Here is an 18,632-nt window from a genome sequence, read left to right as displayed (position 1 = left end):
GACCCTGCTTTCTCCTTGAAATCTCACCTAAGAACATACTCCATTTATTAAGCTCACAAAATTAATACTACAGTTATTCAATACTGAAGTTTAACAGAACAAAAGAGCAGCTCATATGTTAAACTGACTTATAGTAATGTATTTGTCTCATTAAGCACAGCAAATTCTTGCCCCTACCCCAACATTTTTGAATCTTATTTGTTGTGTTAGCTTTTCAGTTTTAGCATAAACTCTCCTGGGAAGAGAACTACTCATAAAGCTTAGAGCACAACTTGAGGTACTATGAATTAATGTATAACAATGCCCAAAAGATGCCCTAAACAACATCTCCAACCTTCTTTTATTTTACAGTTTTATTTAGCTTTGTAGCCACTCCTGGGGCAATGGCATTCCTCAGAGACGCCCCTCCCCTGTCCAGCACCACTGGACAGGAGACAAAGGCTATATGCTCCACGCCAGCAGCCTCGTTGGCATGCAAGCGGTTTGCAGGTTTCAGAGAAGAAAGAACAGAGAAAACCTGATCTCAGGCAGATGATATATGCAAATACAATTATTCAAACAAACCCCTAGTCATGATGATAATTTGTCCTGCCCTTTCCAAAAGAGAATGGAAACCCTTTTCTTGTCCCCCTCCCTCCGTACCTGTCACTCCTCTTCCTTGTGGGAAATCTACAAGGCAGTTAGGAGGTTTTTTTTTTAAGCTTCAGCAGAAGAAAGGATGAAGCAGATATATAAGTTCTGTATACAGGACAGTCTCTTTCCTCTCTTTTATGCTACTATAACTGCCCTTACACACAACATATTGTCAATTTATATAGCTATGTAAAGATACTATGGCTTACTGTTGTACAACACAAATTAGGATCTGGTCACAAGTAGCATGGAAATATTTACTAAATAAGAAACTGAAAAAATCATAACATTCTGCACAATGAAGCATACACAAGTAGATATCAGTAAGTTTCTTAAATTCCACCATTAAAATAAATTGAGCTAAGATTTGTTAACATATGCATAAAATATTTGGTCATGTATTTATATCTCTTCTTATTGCTTTATAAAAGCTAGTGTGGCTTTTCACAGGACTGTAACAACATACCTGTATTTGTTTTTATCCTTGTATGCCTTACGAATTCTGTCAGTCACAGGTTTGCAATTTGTTACTAGGTTTTTTGTTACTGGAGGCTGGAAGAAAACATTGCTTAGATTATAGGTTACTGAAAATTATAGAGTCTGTTGGAAAGATATACTTTGTACAAAACTTATATTGCAGTTAGAAATGCCTGCATACGCTTTATTGTCCTGGAATGAAAAGCACTAGTTTCTTCGTCAACTGGGGAAAGGGGAAAGGGGAAAGGGAAAAGGGAAAAGGGAAAAGGGAAAAGGGAAAAGGGAAAAGGGAAAAGGGAAAAGGGAAAAGGGAAAAGGGAAAAGGGAAAAGGGAAAAGGGAAAAGGGAAAAGGGAAAAGGGAAAAGGGAAAAGGGAAAAGGGAAAAGGGAAAAGGGAAAAGGGAAAGGGGGGAAAGGGGGGAAAGGAAAAAGGAAAAAGGAAAAAGGAAAAAGGAAAAAGGAAAAAGGAAAAAGGAAAAAGGAAAAAGGAAAAAGGAAAAAGGAAAAAAGAAAAAGGAAAAAAGAAAAAGAAAAAGAAAAAGAAAAAGAAAAAGAAAAAGAAAAAGAAAAAGAAAAAGAAAAAGAAAAAGAAAAAGAAAAAGAAAAAGATACTGGTGCGTAACATCACGAATTCCTATGCATACAAATATTATATGAAAAATACAGATTATTTTTGGCAAAAAACATTACAACTTCTAGATTTCATCCTTAATAAAATATTCAGAAATTTTAGCTCATTTGACAGCTGCCTTTGTCATTCTTCTGGTAGAGGCCACCAGTAACACCAGCCAGGCAAACTCTGCAGAACAGCTGATACGCACTAGGCCTTATTTCTATCACAAGATACACTGAAACAATTCTGGGAAATAAAATTCCTGCTCTCAAGGGATATTTCTATGGTTGTAGACTCATTCCAAGATATTTAGCTGTTGCAGACAACATAAGTAAAATAAATTAGGCCTCTGTGCTAAACACAGACACTATTTTGTTGGTATTTTAACTGACTGATAACATTAGTACATCAGGCGTTACTGCTTAGATTAGTGATACTTATACTAACTCTCCAAAAAGATTAATTTGACATTGTTCCCAACCACTGAGGCTCATTTAATCCCATCTTAAAACATATTCACGGCAACCATTCTTTATTACTACTCTTCAAAGTTTTTACTTCACAGAATTTTGCAAACTGAATTGAGTCATAAGGAGGCAAAATCAAGTAAGGCTACACTGGATGTAGCATTCTCAGACTGTGCAGGATTCTCAAATCCACACCTGCATTTCTGCAAATCGGGCTGACAATGTTTTTATTTAGTATATATAACTTTAATGGAATTCAGACTTAGGGGAAAATTTTTAAAGCCTCGTAACAGAGCCTGCTAAGAATACAAGGCAGGACAGGTGTCAAGAGGGGAGAAAAAGACAAAAGAAGAAAAAAAAATACTCAATGTCCATATATATTTATCTACACACATATTGCAGATCTCTATTATGTTTTACATGTGTTGGGGATCAATAATGCTCTTCTACTACCCAACAGTTCATGATCTGTACTCATAAAAATAATTTTTGCTTTGATACAGTATTGGTTTGAAGCTATAAAACATCAACTCATGAATTCATCAAATTACATGTACACATTTTATTCAAATGCATAGGCTGATGCAGAAATTAAATTCTCATTGTAAAAGAAATCTAGGTATTAGGATCTGTCCTGGTTTTTAGCTGGGACAGAGCTGGTTTTCCTTTTAGTAGCTAGAACAGTGCTGCATTTTGCTTTCAGCATGGGATTTGTTATGAGAGACACTGATAACAAACCAGTGTTTGCATTTTTGTCCCTGGAAGTGAAGGACTTTGCATTTTGTTAGTCTACAAGCGCGATATCTAAGGGGTCGAGGAATATTTAAATTAATAAACTAAACTGGCATTTGGATATGCCAATGGGATATTCCATGTCATATCCTGTCATGTCCGGTATATTAGTGAGGGGCTCTTCCTCTTTTTGTCTCTCTGATTTTCGCTTGGGCTCTTGCTCTTCCAAGATTGCGGTTTCAGTTCGGGATTGTCGCTCCTCCGGGATCATTATCTGGGAATGGGCTGGGCTTGGTTGGCGAGTGGTGGGCAACTGCACTGTGTATGACTCATTTGCATATTTTATTACTATTTTAATATCAGTATTATTTTAAGTTTTCTTTAATTTCAATTATTAAATTGGGTTTATCTCAACCTATGAGTCTCCTTACCCTTGCCCCCCAATTCCCTCCCCTATCCCCTGGGGGTGGGGGGGAGCAAGCGAACGGCTGTGTTGGCCGCTAGCCCAGTGCTAGCTCAGTGAAACCACCACAGCATCAGATCTAAATATTCTAGATTTCTAAATTCTAGCAGATTTTAATGAGAATTTAACCAACAAAATAGAAATCCTTATGGAAAATTTAGTCTTAAGATCTCAATTTTCACAGAACAGTCTAGGTTGGCAGGGACCTCAGGAGCTCATCTGGTCCAAATCCCCTGCTCATGCAAGGCCACCTAGTGCCAGTTGCCCAGGACTATGTCCAGATGGCTTTTGAATATGTCCAAGGATGGAAACTATCTACAAATGGGCAACCTGCACCAGTGTTTGGTCACCCTCACAGTAAAAAAGTGTTTCCTGACATTCAGAGGGAACCTTGTGTTTTCAGTTTGTGCCCATTACCTCTTGTCCTGTCACTGGGCACCACTGAGAAGAGCCTGGCTCCATCTTCCTTGTACCCTCTCTTCAAGTATATTCACTGATGAGATCCCCGCCTTGAGACTATTCCTATAGGCTCAACAGTCCCACCTCTCAGCCTTTCTTCATAAGAGAAAAACTCCAGTCCCTTAACCACCTTCATGGTGCTTCACTGTACTCCTTCCAGTACATCCATGGCCCTTGCACTGAGGAGTGTGGAACTGGACACAGCACTCCAGGTGTGGCCTCACCAGTGCTGAGTAGAAGGGAAGGATCACTTCCCTGGACCTGCAACACTTGCCCTAATGCAGTCCAGGATACCATTAGCCCCCTTTGCCACAAGGGCACAGTGCTGGCTGATGTTCAACTTGGTATCCACCAGGACCCCCAGTTCCTTTTCTGCCAATTGCCCTTCCAGCTGGGTAGCCCCCAGCATAATACTATTGCATGGGATTGTTCCTCCTCAGGTGCAGGACTTTGCACTTCTCCTTGCTGAACTTCATGAGGTTCCTGTCAGCCCATCTTTGGAAGTTAAAAGCAGTTAAGTCTGAAGCATCCAAATTAGGAAGAATTATACTAGAGACATCCATCTGATGGTTTAGTGGTTTTTTAGATTTGGGGGTTTGTTTGTTTGTTTTTGGGGAGGGTGTCTGGGGTTTGTTTTGTTTTGTTTTTAAATACATGAGTTGTAATTCAGATAAAGACTTATCCGAAAGTTCTAATGACATTGGGCTTACTGTCTTTTTGGTTCACAACAGTGCATTTTCTTAACAAGGATGACTTTTAAAATCCTATATATAATAACATTCTAATGCTCAGCTTTTATCTATTTTTAAATGAAATCAATGGCTTTATAAGTTAGGAAGAAGCTTCTAAAATTGTTATTTTATAACACTTCACGTACACACAAGTAAGAATTTTTGTAAATACTTTCCTTATAGAAATCAAACCAGCTTTTCAAGCACAGGAAATACATGCTCAGGAAAGAAACCAAGCATCTTTTAAGACCAATGTTTCTTACCAGATTGGGATCATAATATGCTTCCTGAGTTGGAGGAATGACATGGATCTGAGTTACGTTGGCAGGAAGAGATTTAGAGCAATTTATTAGCATTTGTTCTAGACCTGTCAAATCCTAACAGAAAGAGAAGAAAAAAGAAAAAAGATAATCCTGTTTTCTCACTGATGTAGTTTTAAACATCTAGGGTGCACAGACATATTTAATGTTATCTACATAACGAATTTCTATGCTACTGTCAAAAAAATATTAATATTCAGCAGACACAATTCAGTGGGACCCCCCCCACAAGCCTAAAGCAAATGCTCAGTGCATAGTTGAATTGAGACCAGCTAAAGCGTGACTTAAAGTAATTTGCATTTTATTTTAACAGTTTTGGACTTTAAAACTGAAGTTACTGTAGAAGTTTCTGGTAAGGAAAGAGTACCTGCAAACTTAATGGTAGTTCATGGATTCTCGTAGCCAATGTGCGAATCTCTCGGTCAGACAAAATGCCCGACTGGTCTGTGTCAACCTCATTGAAGATCTGAGAAATGTTCAGTGGCTGGACTGCACTCATAAGATAGTAGAAATATGAAAAAGCAAACTGCATATCTTCTGAGTGCCGCACTTTGTGAAATGATGTCTTGTCAAACTCCTCAGGAAACCTAGATAAGAAGAATGTAAACTAATTTAGTACTCCAGCTTCTTAAAGTATAACATTCCTTACCTAAAAGCAAATTCTCATTTAGAATTTTAAAATGGTCCTCAAGTCTCCTTATTTTAGCACAACTACCATGTTGTAATAAATTCTCTATTTTCCTTTTCAAAATATAATTTTAATGAGTAGCCATCAACATATTGAAAATAGCTCTAGCAAAGCAGCAGCAGAAAGGTAGAATTAACGCCAGTCTCACATTATTCCAAGCAAAGACATACTCACATATCCTGTAGCTCTTGCATAACAGTGCGGTCAATCATGTGAGGCATATGAGCAGGGACTTTCCGAGATGTAAATCCAAATTTGCTGTTTAATAGCTTATTTACATATCGAAGAGAATCAGCAAATGTATCTTTCAGCTGCCTTCCAAAATGTTTGCCATCAGTAAAGTATGACATTTGTTTGAGTAGTGACTCTTCTTCCTAAACAGCAGGATAGCATAAATCAAAGTTACAGTACCAAAAAAGATAGAAAACATTAAGCATACAGGAAAAACAACATCTCAGACAGGTGCCAACTCTTCCCAATATTTGAAAATGGGAAGAGGAGTTTTGAATATTTTTCTTCATACTCCTTAGTTTTCTCTTTCAAATGAAAAGATAAAATGTAACCTTTTCCTTAAAATTTTCATGCTTTAGGAAAAGTAGTCTATAAAATATTCCCTTAATATTTGTGCTCCGACACCTCACACACACTAAAGTCCCTGTTTGCTATCAGATTCATTTGTAACATTGTCTTTTTTGCTGATTATTCATCCACATTTGATAAACTGAAATTCTATTAATATAAAGATTCCTTATGCAAAATCCAATCTCAGAAGATCAGAAAGAGGTAGCCTTTTAAAAACATAGGCCCTTTGCTATTCGGAGTAGTTGATGGCAAAACAGTTGCTACCAAATGAAGCACAGTCTCCATCTTCTCTTCTAGAGGTTTTCAAACCTCTGTAAAATGCTTTGGCTGGAAGCAGAGGAAGTTTCTACATGTTTTGTTAGCAGACTTTCAATTTAACTTTTAGAGCCCAAGTACTTACCATTATATGCATTTTTTATTTTATTTTTTTTTTAAATAGACTGGATCCATATTTGCATAAATGCAATCAAAATAAAATTTAAGCTTTCTGTTGTAGTGCTATATACGTCTGAACAATAGCTCTGTGCCAACATAGAATGAATAAAAAGTGAATCTGACAAAAAAAAAACCCCACAAACAGTAGAAAGGTAATAGAAATGGCTATTCAGCTTTTACCACCTAGCTAAGAGACGTCTAGATCATAAACAAGTTAGATTTTTATGTGAAGTTAAAGGGAGCTTTCAAAAAAATCTCAAAGGCAAGACACATTCCTAATGTACAGATCATATTAACAGTAGTCCATTAAATGCAGAAAGATGCAACTATTCCAACAGGCAATAAGATACTCACATCAAGAAGATCCTGGAAATACTTCTTTTTCTCCCATGGCAAAAAGCCTTGGTAGCTTCCAGCATATGACTGTAATTTTCTTCCCACCAGGCCCTCCCTTACATTTGTATCCACTTGCACATGCCCTTTTCCTCCTTCCACACCCTGTGCATCTTCTCTAGTATCTAAATTCCCAGTATGTTTTGATTTCTGCGTTTCCCTTAATATGAGAGCATTCAATACTTTTTCTCGAGTTTCATTTTTATTTCCCATGCTCTGGGAGGGAAGTGTGGGTTTAGGCTTTATTTTATAAATAGGTTTATTTGTGTTCATTTTCACAACAGTCCCCTTTGTTCCTGTAAGCCTTGAAGGAACTTCTTCATTTGTTTTTATTGCTTTTGTTTTGCTATCGTTGACATCTCTATAAGGCTTCTGCCAGCTGGTATGGTTCTTCTGATCTTCTGAAGAATTATGCATGCCCTTCTTTTCCAGGCCTATAATACTCTTTACTGTAGTTAAGAATTGGAAAGGTCGCAGGAGAGCAGCCTTGGATAAGTTAAATCCTTTCTGAGTGATATCACCATTTAGTAGTTTTAAGTCCAGGTTCTGCAGTGCTAGCTGAACATCTTCAGGAAGAAGAGACACATTTACTGATGGTATTATTACCTCTTCATGTAGACTCTCTTTGGTGCCATTTCGATGTCTCCTGACTTTTGGAAAGCGTTTTTCTTCAGGAATATCCTCAAATATCATTTCAGCTTCTGGTATTGAAGTTATAGTTTTTAAATCAGAGTCAGATTTTTGCATGGAAGTTGTGTTCAGTTTTGGTTCTTCTCTAGTATCAGCTTCAACAGCTACCTGCATTTTAAACTCTTCATCATTTTTATTTAGAAATGTAAGGTTAAAATAGATCATAGTTGCATTCATGCCACTATGCATTATGAGGTGGATAGTCTTCCATTTGTTGGCGATTGAAGCATGTCGGATAATTGGATTATCACTATATGAACCCTCAATTCCTTTCTTGGCTATTTCACTGAAGCTGAAGTAGGGCAGACATTCACCTTTGGGAATAACGTAGTAGGTCTGATTAAGCTGAAGTGTCACCTTGTACATCTCTTCAAAGTGATCTGAAAAAAACAAGAAACAACAAATTTCTGTCAGTTTGCAGTGATGCACTTCTCTTTCAGTCTTTTTTAATGGTAATATGCCCCGCTAGATTCACTATATTAGCAGGGAGACAGCTTTTTGGAAGAAGACTTAATTGTAGCTTCCAGTTTCTTGCTCACCTATCTTTAATAATAAATGACTAGAACATACTCAGATATATAAAGCTGCCAGACACTCCAGTGGTAATTCTAAAAGCCAGTAAAACTTATAACTCTTTCAGTCTCTACTGAAAAAAGCCTAAGTGGCTCGTTATCACATATCACTTGAAATTATGTATCAGTCATAAGTAACATGCCCATACTACATTTTTGCCACATTTTAGTATATTAATGTTAACAACAGTTGGATTTCACTACTACATCGCATCATGATTTGAGACTTCCAAAATCAGATAGGCTGAATCTCCCACAGCAGAAGACAGATTATCTGTCAACTCTCCTCACTGCCAGCAACAGAATTGCCAGTAACATATTTGTCTGAGCTGAGATGCAGGGGAGTCTCTACTCTTCCAAACAGGCCAAATTCTTCCATTTCTTTTCCCCTGTCTATACCAGACAGCGCTCTCAATCACTTCATTTGCTCCTGCTAATCTTTAATATCAAAATAAACTTCAGACAACTTCACAAGTGACTGAAAGCGGCCTTTGGCAATAGCCCAGAACCAGGCTTGAACTTGTGCTGTCTGCATTAGAGAGGTTCTTTAAATTTCTTAACCACTACAGGCATCATCAAGTGAGCTGTCCTTATTTGGCTAAAGGTTGTTTGCATAGCTGAAATGTAATCTCTCCATTTAAATGTAAGCCCCTTGAGGCAAGGAGTTTGATGCTTGCTGCTCTGTAAAGTATCAAGCACCCTACCCATGCTCGATCAGTAAGTTTTATTAAATAAAGCAGCATATAATATTGATTCAGGTTTAGATTAATGAATACAAGAAGCATCTGACTTTTTTCTTCAGCTGCTAGCAGCTCAACTGTAGAGGACATCTTAGTCCAGTCTGAGAGTAATGATGAACCAAAAAGGGCAAGCAATTCAAGAGAATCCCTACAGAAAGTTTATCAGCAATGTATTTTACATACCCTGTCCACAGTCACCAGCATCAAATCCACAGGAGAGGACATTGCAGGCCTGATCACAGAATTTGTCTGCTAGCCAGGAATTAGCACAGCCTTGGTTACAGTACGAAACACCACTTATTCCTGCACCAAACTGCCACGGTGGTCCATTCCCGATACCTCCAACTGCACCTCCACCAGCAACATAGCGACTACCCCCACTGTTACCTACAGGGAGAGAAAAGAAAAATGAAAAACCCCAATCATTTGAAATCCTTATTTTTAGGGAAAGGCACATTTTAAACCACAGTGTTCAAACTAGAATGAAGAGTTGACAACCTTCTTTATCACCGGTGAAATTAAAATGGGGCTAATGCTAACTAGACCTCTGTGAGTTAGTGTAAAATCCATAGTGTACACAATCTCACTGTGGGAGTTTAGGAACTGACTTAGAATTGCAACAAAAACTCCAACATATCTTGTCTTAACTTCAAAAAGGCAGGCAGAAAACTCATTTACTTCTTCTCGCGCTTGCAGTCTTGACTTTACGGCCCCCTAAAGTGGTATTACCTCCTCAATCCAGAAGTATCACTTCATTTTTCTACTTTGCAGTCCTGAAAATTCAACCTAGAAACTAATGGTGTAGTTTCACAGTTTTGCTACTATTTGGATTCAAATAATATATGATATTGTCTATATACAATACAATAATATAATAATAATTTTAATTTCAAAAACTTTCCTTTCAGCCAGTCAAATTTGGTACCCAAAGAAAGATTTTCATATGCCCTACTATTTGTTGTCATTTTCCACAGAAATTTGTAGTTTGTAAGCAATAAGGTTTTCATCTGTAAGTCAACTTTTCTTCTATTATTAAAGGAGGCAAATTTTGTAGTTATAGCAGAATGACAAATTACAGAATTGTTCTTATAAGAAAAACTAAACAGTTATTTTTTTCTAAATTTAACATTGCTTTCTTACCAATGCAATCACCTCCATCCCAATCACATGCTGAGTTATTACAGGCTTTATCACAGTAACCATCTTTAATCCATGAGCCAGGACACCCCTCAGCACAGTTTGGCACAGGCCATGTCAAGTAAACCTGGAACAAGATTGCAGTCTGAGATAAGGAGTGGCAAATAGAAGTCAACTGAGCTTGTTTCTTGGAATACAGAGACTTAAAGTAGTGCCTCTCTTAATGCCTTAATATTCACAGAGCTTTACAAACGGCATTTAAACCCTATCACCTGTGAAGTAAATGTTATCCCTTTCAAACAGAAGGAAGAACTGAAGAATTTCCAAGGCCATTCAGCAGGGCAGCAATGACCAGAAATAGAAAGTAGGACTTCCCAAATCCACTTCTGTAAACCATATTCCAACGAAAATTAGTATTTTATCTTTTATCAGATAAGAAAGGGGTACTTAAACTCCAAATAGCTCCGCAGTTCACTCCTGAATCAAAATGTTTCTTCCTTACTAAGCAGTCATGAGATAAGCAGCACATGTTGAACATAATCCCTGATGCATCTGATCCTCTACGACTTAAATAATTCTAAGAATTTCCAAGATAAAAAAAAAAAGTGGGTGGGTGTGTGTATTTTCAACTGAAGAGGCATTAACACCTCACACTTTTTCCTTTAAGCCTTAGTGTTTCAAGGTTTTAGCAGCACATTTCCTACTGAAACACTTGCTGATCAGGTTGTCACAAACACTGCACCTAAACTGACTTTATCATCATAACTGATAAGAATAACTGAAGAACAACAGAAATGCATTAACTGTATGATTCTGCAATTATATGCCTACATCCTTAAAGATTTTAAACAACTAAAAGTCTCTTAACATCCTCAAGTACTGAAACAGTAATTTTAGGGTAGCTTAAATTTATTTTGTACAACCCTTCTGTGTGTGTACACAAGTGTCCACACCTGTATGCATGAAGTGTTTAATTCAGTGGTCTCTAGTATCTTGTGTACTTACTGCTTTAATATAAATAATAAACATAAATCTTAATTTTTTCCTCCATGCTGCTCTTTTATGTCAAGCTCATGGATGAAAACTCTGCTGACAGCCAGAGTCTTTATGCATGACAATTGCAAATACTTCCTCAGCCTGCTCTCCTTGTTTAATCCCAGTTGTTGGTAAGTCTGCTGAAAGACTAAATTACTTGACGTTGATGAACATGCAACAATATATCTTTTAGTAAATAATTATATATATGGTTATATATAGACTGGGGAAAGATATTATGGGTGTCTGGAACAGAGGTAATTAAAGGTAAATTTAAATATTGGACGAGTTTGAATGTCATCTGACCTCAGTGTTCCATAGAAGAATTGATTCTGTTTTGAACATTTCCCAAAAAACAAAAAGATTTTACAAGGGAGGGAAGACTGATAGCTGCCAAACATCATATCAGTCTTAACAGCGCTTCCACAGAAAGTGGGAGAATTAGAGAATGACACTGACAAACTAAAACATGAAACCTGACAGAGGAACTATTATACTGCCAGAAATCTGTGAGTGAATATGAATAAAAGTAATTCCACAACCCAAACATCAACACAGCACAACACAAAAAAAGACAGAGCCCTCCCCACCCTGCACATTTGCTAACAATTGTCTAGTTAAGATTAATGAATCTTTAAAGGTAAAAGGGGCAGTGAAGGCAAATCTTCTTACATTTGCTCTCCCTTTCAAAGCAGCATTTCTTTGGTTTTTATTATATTAGCATAGAAAAGTTTTACATCTACTTCTGGTAAAAAAATCCTTTCATAATGGCTTACCTTTTGACCTTTAGAGTGACTGTAAAAATCATCAGGCCAAACATCCTTCCCAAACATAACATCATCGTTGAGATAGATAAACTTCTGAGAGAGGCCACTGATACGATGAATGTGACTTTCAATAGCTGGTGAACTGAAGGTAGGTAAGTGACTCACATTCTGAAATATCTCCTAGAACAAAAAAGCCCCAACAACCCAAAACAGTTTCAGAAGGCAAAAATAAACAACAAAACCAAAAAACCTAAACCATAACAGTTTTGGGACATCAGCTATATTTGATACTTATCTACTAAAAAAAAAAAAGTTTTACCAAGAACAAGAAGACAGAAGAGATCTGAAAGGCAAAAAAAGTGAAGATGATATAGCGGAAAAACTCCTAACTTTGCTATCTCATTTTCCCACACAAAACCATTTTCAAGTCTGCTGCTTAACTAAGAAGCTGCACATGGTTCAATGCAAAGACACAAACTCCTCTTTCACTGGGTACTGGATCAGGCCCAGTGTACACACATTTATACTTCTCATGCAGTACAGGCTGCACAGAACTTTAAGCAAGTTGAACCTGTTCCAGCATTCAAAAAGCCAGCATTCTTCCACCTCTTTCAAGTAACTTCACAAGCAGACAGCAACAGAAGTTGCATTAGTATCTCGTTACCGCTTAGGTTGTTCAGAGCAACTATGGCATGTCCAGATACCAAAATTACTCCTACATTCATAGTAAGAAGCTACTCAAGTATTTTTGTTTCACTTATTCAAGAAGCTTGAAGGATTCCTTTTTTTTTTTTTTTAAATAAGCTTTTTAGAATGCATAGCTACTTTTTTTGCAGCCATCTTCTTAGTTCCAGTAACTGTAATCCATCCTGTCTCAACACAAGCTTATTAGGTTATTACTGCTCCTGAGGGACTGTTTAGGGATTCAGATTACACTTTCTTCTCCCCAGATTTTTTATAAATAGACATTATAGGGAAATTAGAAATGGGTATACGTTAGCTGAAGCCTCAGTGTTTGGAAGAGTGGACTAAATGAAGGCTTGATGTATATTCAGTTATCTGCTTAGCCAAAATACAAAGATATACTGGGGTTTAATAAAACCATGGATGAGACAGAGAAGAGGTGGTCACTTCTACCTTCCAACTAAAAGCAGCCTTTGGCTGAAAGGAGATAACTACATTTCAAAACAAACACAGAATCTTTACTAGGGCACTTTCATGCTGGCATTTTTGTTTGGTTTGGGTTTTTGGTTGGGTTTCTTGTTGGGCCTGTGTGTGTTTGGCTTTTACCTGATGGGTCACTATGGTTATCCGAGGATTATCGAGGTTAAGCCAGGAAGGAATCTGCCCATTAGTGACGATGAAAATATGTCGTACCCAAGGGGCATGCCGCTCTATTGATCGTAATGAGTATCTCAGCTCTTCATTATCTTCAAAACGGCTGGCAGAAATATCTTCATCCTGCTTAGACTATAAAAAGAAAAAAAATCTTTCTTAGATTTTTAAATAGAACATTCCAGTTCTGATCCAGCTAGATAACAAGAGTGTGCTTTAGCATAAGGGTGCATAAGCACTTGAGGACTTAGACATTAAAAAATAAGAAGTACATTGATTAAATACCATTATTCTTCTATTCTAGATTCATATTCTTCTGAATTATCAAGATGAACAATACAATCTTCTGACATCAACGGCTGACCACCTGGTATCATTAGGATGTCTGCTGACCACGCTGCAAGATGACAGTGCTTTTGTGTGAACCTGTCTCTTGAAGAAAGAGCCCAAGAAAAAAAAATTCTCCTATTTTCCTGGATTATTAGAGTCAAATATTTCCTAATATTATTATTTCCTAATCTTCATCAAAAGCTAAGTTGCCTTTCAAAACTGTAACACCAGCTTTCAGAAATCCAGTTTTAAGAGGCTGGGGCCTTCCAAGTACATTGCACCATAAGCTGTATATAAGTGTTACCTAATATAGATACCCTGGAAGGGTCATGATGTAGCAGCTCTTCAATTATACCCAGTTCTTTTATTTTAAAGAACTTAAGCAGGAGAAAATTAACAAAAGTGAGCCTAATATTCACTATCAAATAGCCAAATGTTTCCATATGTTTTTGTTAAAAAAACAACATTTTAATTAGAAACTTTTCATGTAAGTAACAAAATTAGGTTCCATGATACTGTAACATATGTTCTTTTCTCATTTATTAGAACTTAATGACTTCTAAAAAGAACAATTAAGGTTGCCTAAAAGGAACATTGCTAAAAGAAGTATGCCTAACAGAAACACGAAACTCAAGAAATATTTGAACATTTAACAATTACCATTTTCACTGCAGATTCTACACGCTGTAAATAAGTCTCCCTCTTTTCTAATATGTACAGTAACACAGCTTACATATTCTCAAAAACATAACTTAAAACATTTCAGCAACACCAGCATCCATTGGCTAGGTACCCATTTACAAAACAATGCATCTACAAAACATGGGCAAGGATAAAGTTTGAGTTCAGAGTTTGTACGAACAAGGAAGACTCCACAAAAGCCAGGTTCATGGGATACAAAGACAGACCGCAGGCTTTATTGGAGAGCGCACATTTACTTTACCCGTGACACTTGACGTTTACTGTAAAATTCAATTCTATCAGGGGAAAAAAACCCAAGATTTCAGAAGATCTTATCTGGAAAAAGACATCTTGTTATTTTATTTCCTTTTGCTAACCCAGACATACTTGCTTGTATCAAAAACATCGAAGTAAACCTCCTTTCCTCACAGACATCTGTATTTCAAGTCTTCAAAATTTTTGGAAGAGAAGTAATTAGCATTTTTTCAGCATATATGATGCTGCAAAGCAAAAAAAGTCTAAGAAACATATTGGAAAGGAGATAATCATGTTTGTTAATAAAGCCCTCTGTCTCCCCCACACAAGAAGTCTGCTTATCTGACAGACAGTATCAGTTAAGCCTTTCAGGACTTGACTGCACACAACTTTATCAGAATAAGTGCAGAAAGCAAAAATTTTCACTTAGTGGAGAACATGAAAATTTCAATAAATGTGACTCTAGCTGATCCTCTTCCTCCTTTTCACTTAGTGGAGAACATGAAAATTTCAATTAAATGTGACTCTGGCTGATTTCAGAATCTGACAGTGTTCTTGTGATGTTTTCTTACAATGTAATAAATATTGGATTCTTAACGCTTCCAAGCTTCTGGAAGAAATCCCATGTTCCTTGTCTTTGACTAGTTAGTCTCTACTTGCAGTTTTTAAATACTACAACCTTTACGAGCTGTAACAGAATTTACCTACCTGACTGACAGAGCTGAGGTCCCATAGTAAATAAGCAGGATTAAGCGTCAGTTCTTTTCCATCTATAGTCATGTTCTTCTTTGCTTGCTTGCTCAGTTCTTGGAAACCCTTAGGGTTATTCAGCTGCAAGAGAGCCACGCTGGCTTCTGAATAGAGCTGCAACTATACAAGCAGAGGAAAATTTCTGGCATGATGTACCCACAGCAGCACTTTTCCTTTGCCAATTCCATTTTTTTGTTTTATTTTTCTTACTAGAGTTACTAATAAGAACAACTGGTAAACACTGTTTTTTAAGAACTATAATTTTGTAAGAACACAAAAAGGGGCAGTAAAACTTACTAATAAGAACAACTGGTAAACACTGTTTAAGAACTATAATTTTGTAAGAACAGAAAAAGGGGCAGTAAAATGGAAAATATTTAAGGATATAGAACATTTCTAGGTGCTTAATTTTCACTTTCCAAAGGAAATTTCTCTTTACACAATGATCCAGCAACAGTAAATCTGTCCATGTTATAAATATTTCTGGAGTAAGTGAACAGTAAGTCCTCATCTGTTCCCTTCCACTCCCAGTAACAAAATTCATATTTTATTACAACTTTATTATATGACTGAAATAATCATACTTTTTTTCTGTCTTAAGCAATGCTCTCCTCAGAAAATTAAGGCCAACAATTCATCGTTGCTGTCAGAAGCATGAAATTTTCAGAATGGTTTACAGATCAACCTACAGTTCAGAAATCTGAGACACAAAGGGCTCCGAACTAATCCATGTGGGTCTCCAAGTCCTTAATGATGGTTGCCAATATGCTGTTAAGGTCATTTCTTAGTTGTACACTGTTTGATCTGTTTGCTGTTTTCATCTCTTGACACTAGTAAGTCTGTATATCAGATTTCATAATGCACAGGATAAGAAGGGGCTTGCACTACATGCCCTCTCTAACAGCTAGTATAGCTTACAAATTACAGGGCACTAAAACATTTCACTAAAAATATAGCAAAACCCAATAAAATGCTGTGTTTACCGTATAAACTTGTATGAGAAGACAAAAACAAGCTAAAAGCAGGATTGCACTTTAATTCTCCAAGTATATGCATTCAATAGACTGAGAAAAAAATGCAAATAACCATTAACAATATTTGTTAGATGCTTAACTTTTGTTCCTTCACACAACAGAAGACAAACAAGCACCTCTACCAGGCTTTCAGTTGCATGATGTTCAAAAACAGCAAAACCATCACAGTTTATTTCATAATACTTTTAAGTGATTTTTTCTTTATTTTTTATTAAACCTGACCCTTTCTGTTCATTTTACGACAGCACTTGTCCCAGAGTTAGCACCCCTTCCCTTAGCAAGACCAGCTGTCCCTCTTGTGACATTTTAAAGCTGTCAATGCTTTGACTCATATGCTATTTGAGATCTTTCAATCTGACTTATGAGGCCTGCCATTAGAAAAATCTGATAAATCTCAGACCTTCCAGGGAATCATCTGAACCTACGGGTGGAAAGGATGGTTTCAGTAGCTAAATGGCTGAGGTATAGTTACGGACTGCAGCTACTAACCTCCCAAAATATCAGCATCAAAATGCTACAGATTGCAAAGCTGCCATCAGTGGGTACGTGCTTTATTTAGGAATACAACAGTGTCATACAGTCCCTTATACATAAGTTTTAAATGACAGATTCAAACAAACCAAAAGTATTACCATTCTAGAGCTTTGAAAACATTTAAGAACATTTAGTTTTTCTTAAATTTGTTTCCACCAAAGTCAACAAAATAGGTACCTGTACAACAAATTCCTAAATAGATTTATTATAAATACTTCCCCTTTCCCCAACTAACACAGAATATATCTCTAGGTTTTTAAATATGTAACAGCCTAAGCTTAAACAAGTAGTAGTAGAAAAAATGTACTCCACTGCTCAACATCAACATTAATTAACCCCTACATTGAATATATTCTTTTTAGTACATCAGTGTTTTTTTCCACCAATACCTTTTTAAAATAAACAAGTCTTTTCATAAGCAGAGCTATCAATATTAGATTTCAGTGGAGTTATTTGGTGACATAACTAACTGAATTCTAACAAACTGCAAGCCCTGCTTAGAGAATTTTGTTGCTGGTATATTCAAAATGGAACTCTCCCCTGGCAGATTTTCTGATTATCCTCCTCTTAGTGGGGACACATGCAATTGTTCAGTCCCTTGAAATATTATCTTCTAGAGATTATATTCACCCTGACATAAAAGGACAGCATATCCAAAGATATTGTGAAAACAGAACAGAAGAACAAGCAGGTAGGCACATAGAGCCAACCTGATCAGGCAAGCCTCAGCTTCTAACACAAGCAGGCTGAAAAGACACGATGCAGACACACGCGCAGACCACCCTCCCATGCACGTTTATATCATGCACTTGAAAACAAGACAGGAAAACTGCATTCTCCCCTCCAGGTGACTGTAAATGCAGGTTCTCTTCTGGAGCCAGTATGTTTGGCAATGCTTAGACTTTGCTAGACTAAGAGGCAGGCAAGACAGGCTAAGCAACCCCATGCAGAAGTAAACTTTCATTTTCACATTCTCAAGGTATGAGGCCTAAAGAGCAGATTTTTTTTCCTGAGGTAGAACTTGGGACTCTTAACCAGTCTTTAAATATTTTTTTAATGGTCAAAGCTGATTTTTAAGGAAATGAGATGCTCCTTTTTTCACACTCCAGTATGGATATTGGGAAAACTCATATGTCGACATAGCAAGGGAAGGGAGAGGCATGTGTTGTATTAAAGAGTTACAAAGAGCTTTACAAGTATGCAATACTGTTGTCTTTACAAATTTATCAAGTTCTGTTTATAAGGTAATGAGTAGAAGGGTCATCTGAGAGCCAAAAGCAATGCAATGCCTTAGGTTTTTTTTTTTCCTACAAACCTTACTTATTACATCTGTGTGAACATACAACGCCAACTCCAGAAGCCACCTGTCTGCGCCATCAACACTGACAAGAGCAGCAGTAAGAATCCCAGACCCTCCACCCTCAAGGCAGTGAGCACAGCAAACACCCAGCATCACTGTGCCTGCAGGTTCTTATGTGGCTCTGCAAGATCTCAGCTTTCCATCAAGCAGTCAGGATATTAAATCTTAACTGTATACTATTTCAGCAAAAAAGTGTTAGCATGATAGCTTCAAAAACCAAAATCAACCAAATCAAATCCCCTTGCCCTTTCAATCCTTCCCTTATCAGTCTTTACATCACTATCTAGCTTTTAAGTCCAAAGTGTCTTTTTTAGGCTGACCAACGATAGTTGTCTTTAGAAATGTGTGGGGGAGGGGAGGAGGAGAAAAAGTGGAAAAAAATAAATAAATTAGTTGTTCTTCACATATAAGTACAATGT

The 18,632-nt window shown here is 37.0% G+C and overlaps 1 protein-coding gene across 1 annotated transcript in view; it reads right to left on the bottom strand.

The window, feature by feature from the left end:
• Nucleotides 1-18,632, bottom strand: part of GNPTAB (N-acetylglucosamine-1-phosphate transferase subunits alpha and beta) — a gene marked incomplete at its 5' end in the record, with an annotated part of 40,649 nt that overhangs the window by 7,937 nt on the left and 14,080 nt on the right. Inside the window, 10 exons of the mRNA XM_029087285.1 lie at nt 1,100-1,185; nt 4,839-4,952; nt 5,263-5,482; nt 5,758-5,957; nt 6,955-8,063; nt 9,179-9,382; nt 10,136-10,259; nt 11,944-12,114; nt 13,225-13,404; nt 15,244-15,405. Of these exons, the coding sequence (XP_028943118.1) occupies nt 1,100-1,185; nt 4,839-4,952; nt 5,263-5,482; nt 5,758-5,957; nt 6,955-8,063; nt 9,179-9,382; nt 10,136-10,259; nt 11,944-12,114; nt 13,225-13,404; nt 15,244-15,405 (2,570 nt within the window). The remainder of the gene's footprint in view (nt 1-1,099; nt 1,186-4,838; nt 4,953-5,262; nt 5,483-5,757; nt 5,958-6,954; nt 8,064-9,178; nt 9,383-10,135; nt 10,260-11,943; nt 12,115-13,224; nt 13,405-15,243; nt 15,406-18,632) is intronic.

Source organism: Antrostomus carolinensis, unplaced genomic scaffold (genome assembly GCF_000700745.2).
Source record: "Antrostomus carolinensis isolate BGI_N321 unplaced genomic scaffold, ASM70074v2 scaffold7951, whole genome shotgun sequence".
NCBI classification, from domain to species: Eukaryota; Metazoa; Chordata; class Aves; order Caprimulgiformes; family Caprimulgidae; genus Antrostomus; species Antrostomus carolinensis.
Note: the sequence above shows the minus strand (reverse complement) of the source record. Positions and strands in the feature narration are given on the sequence as shown.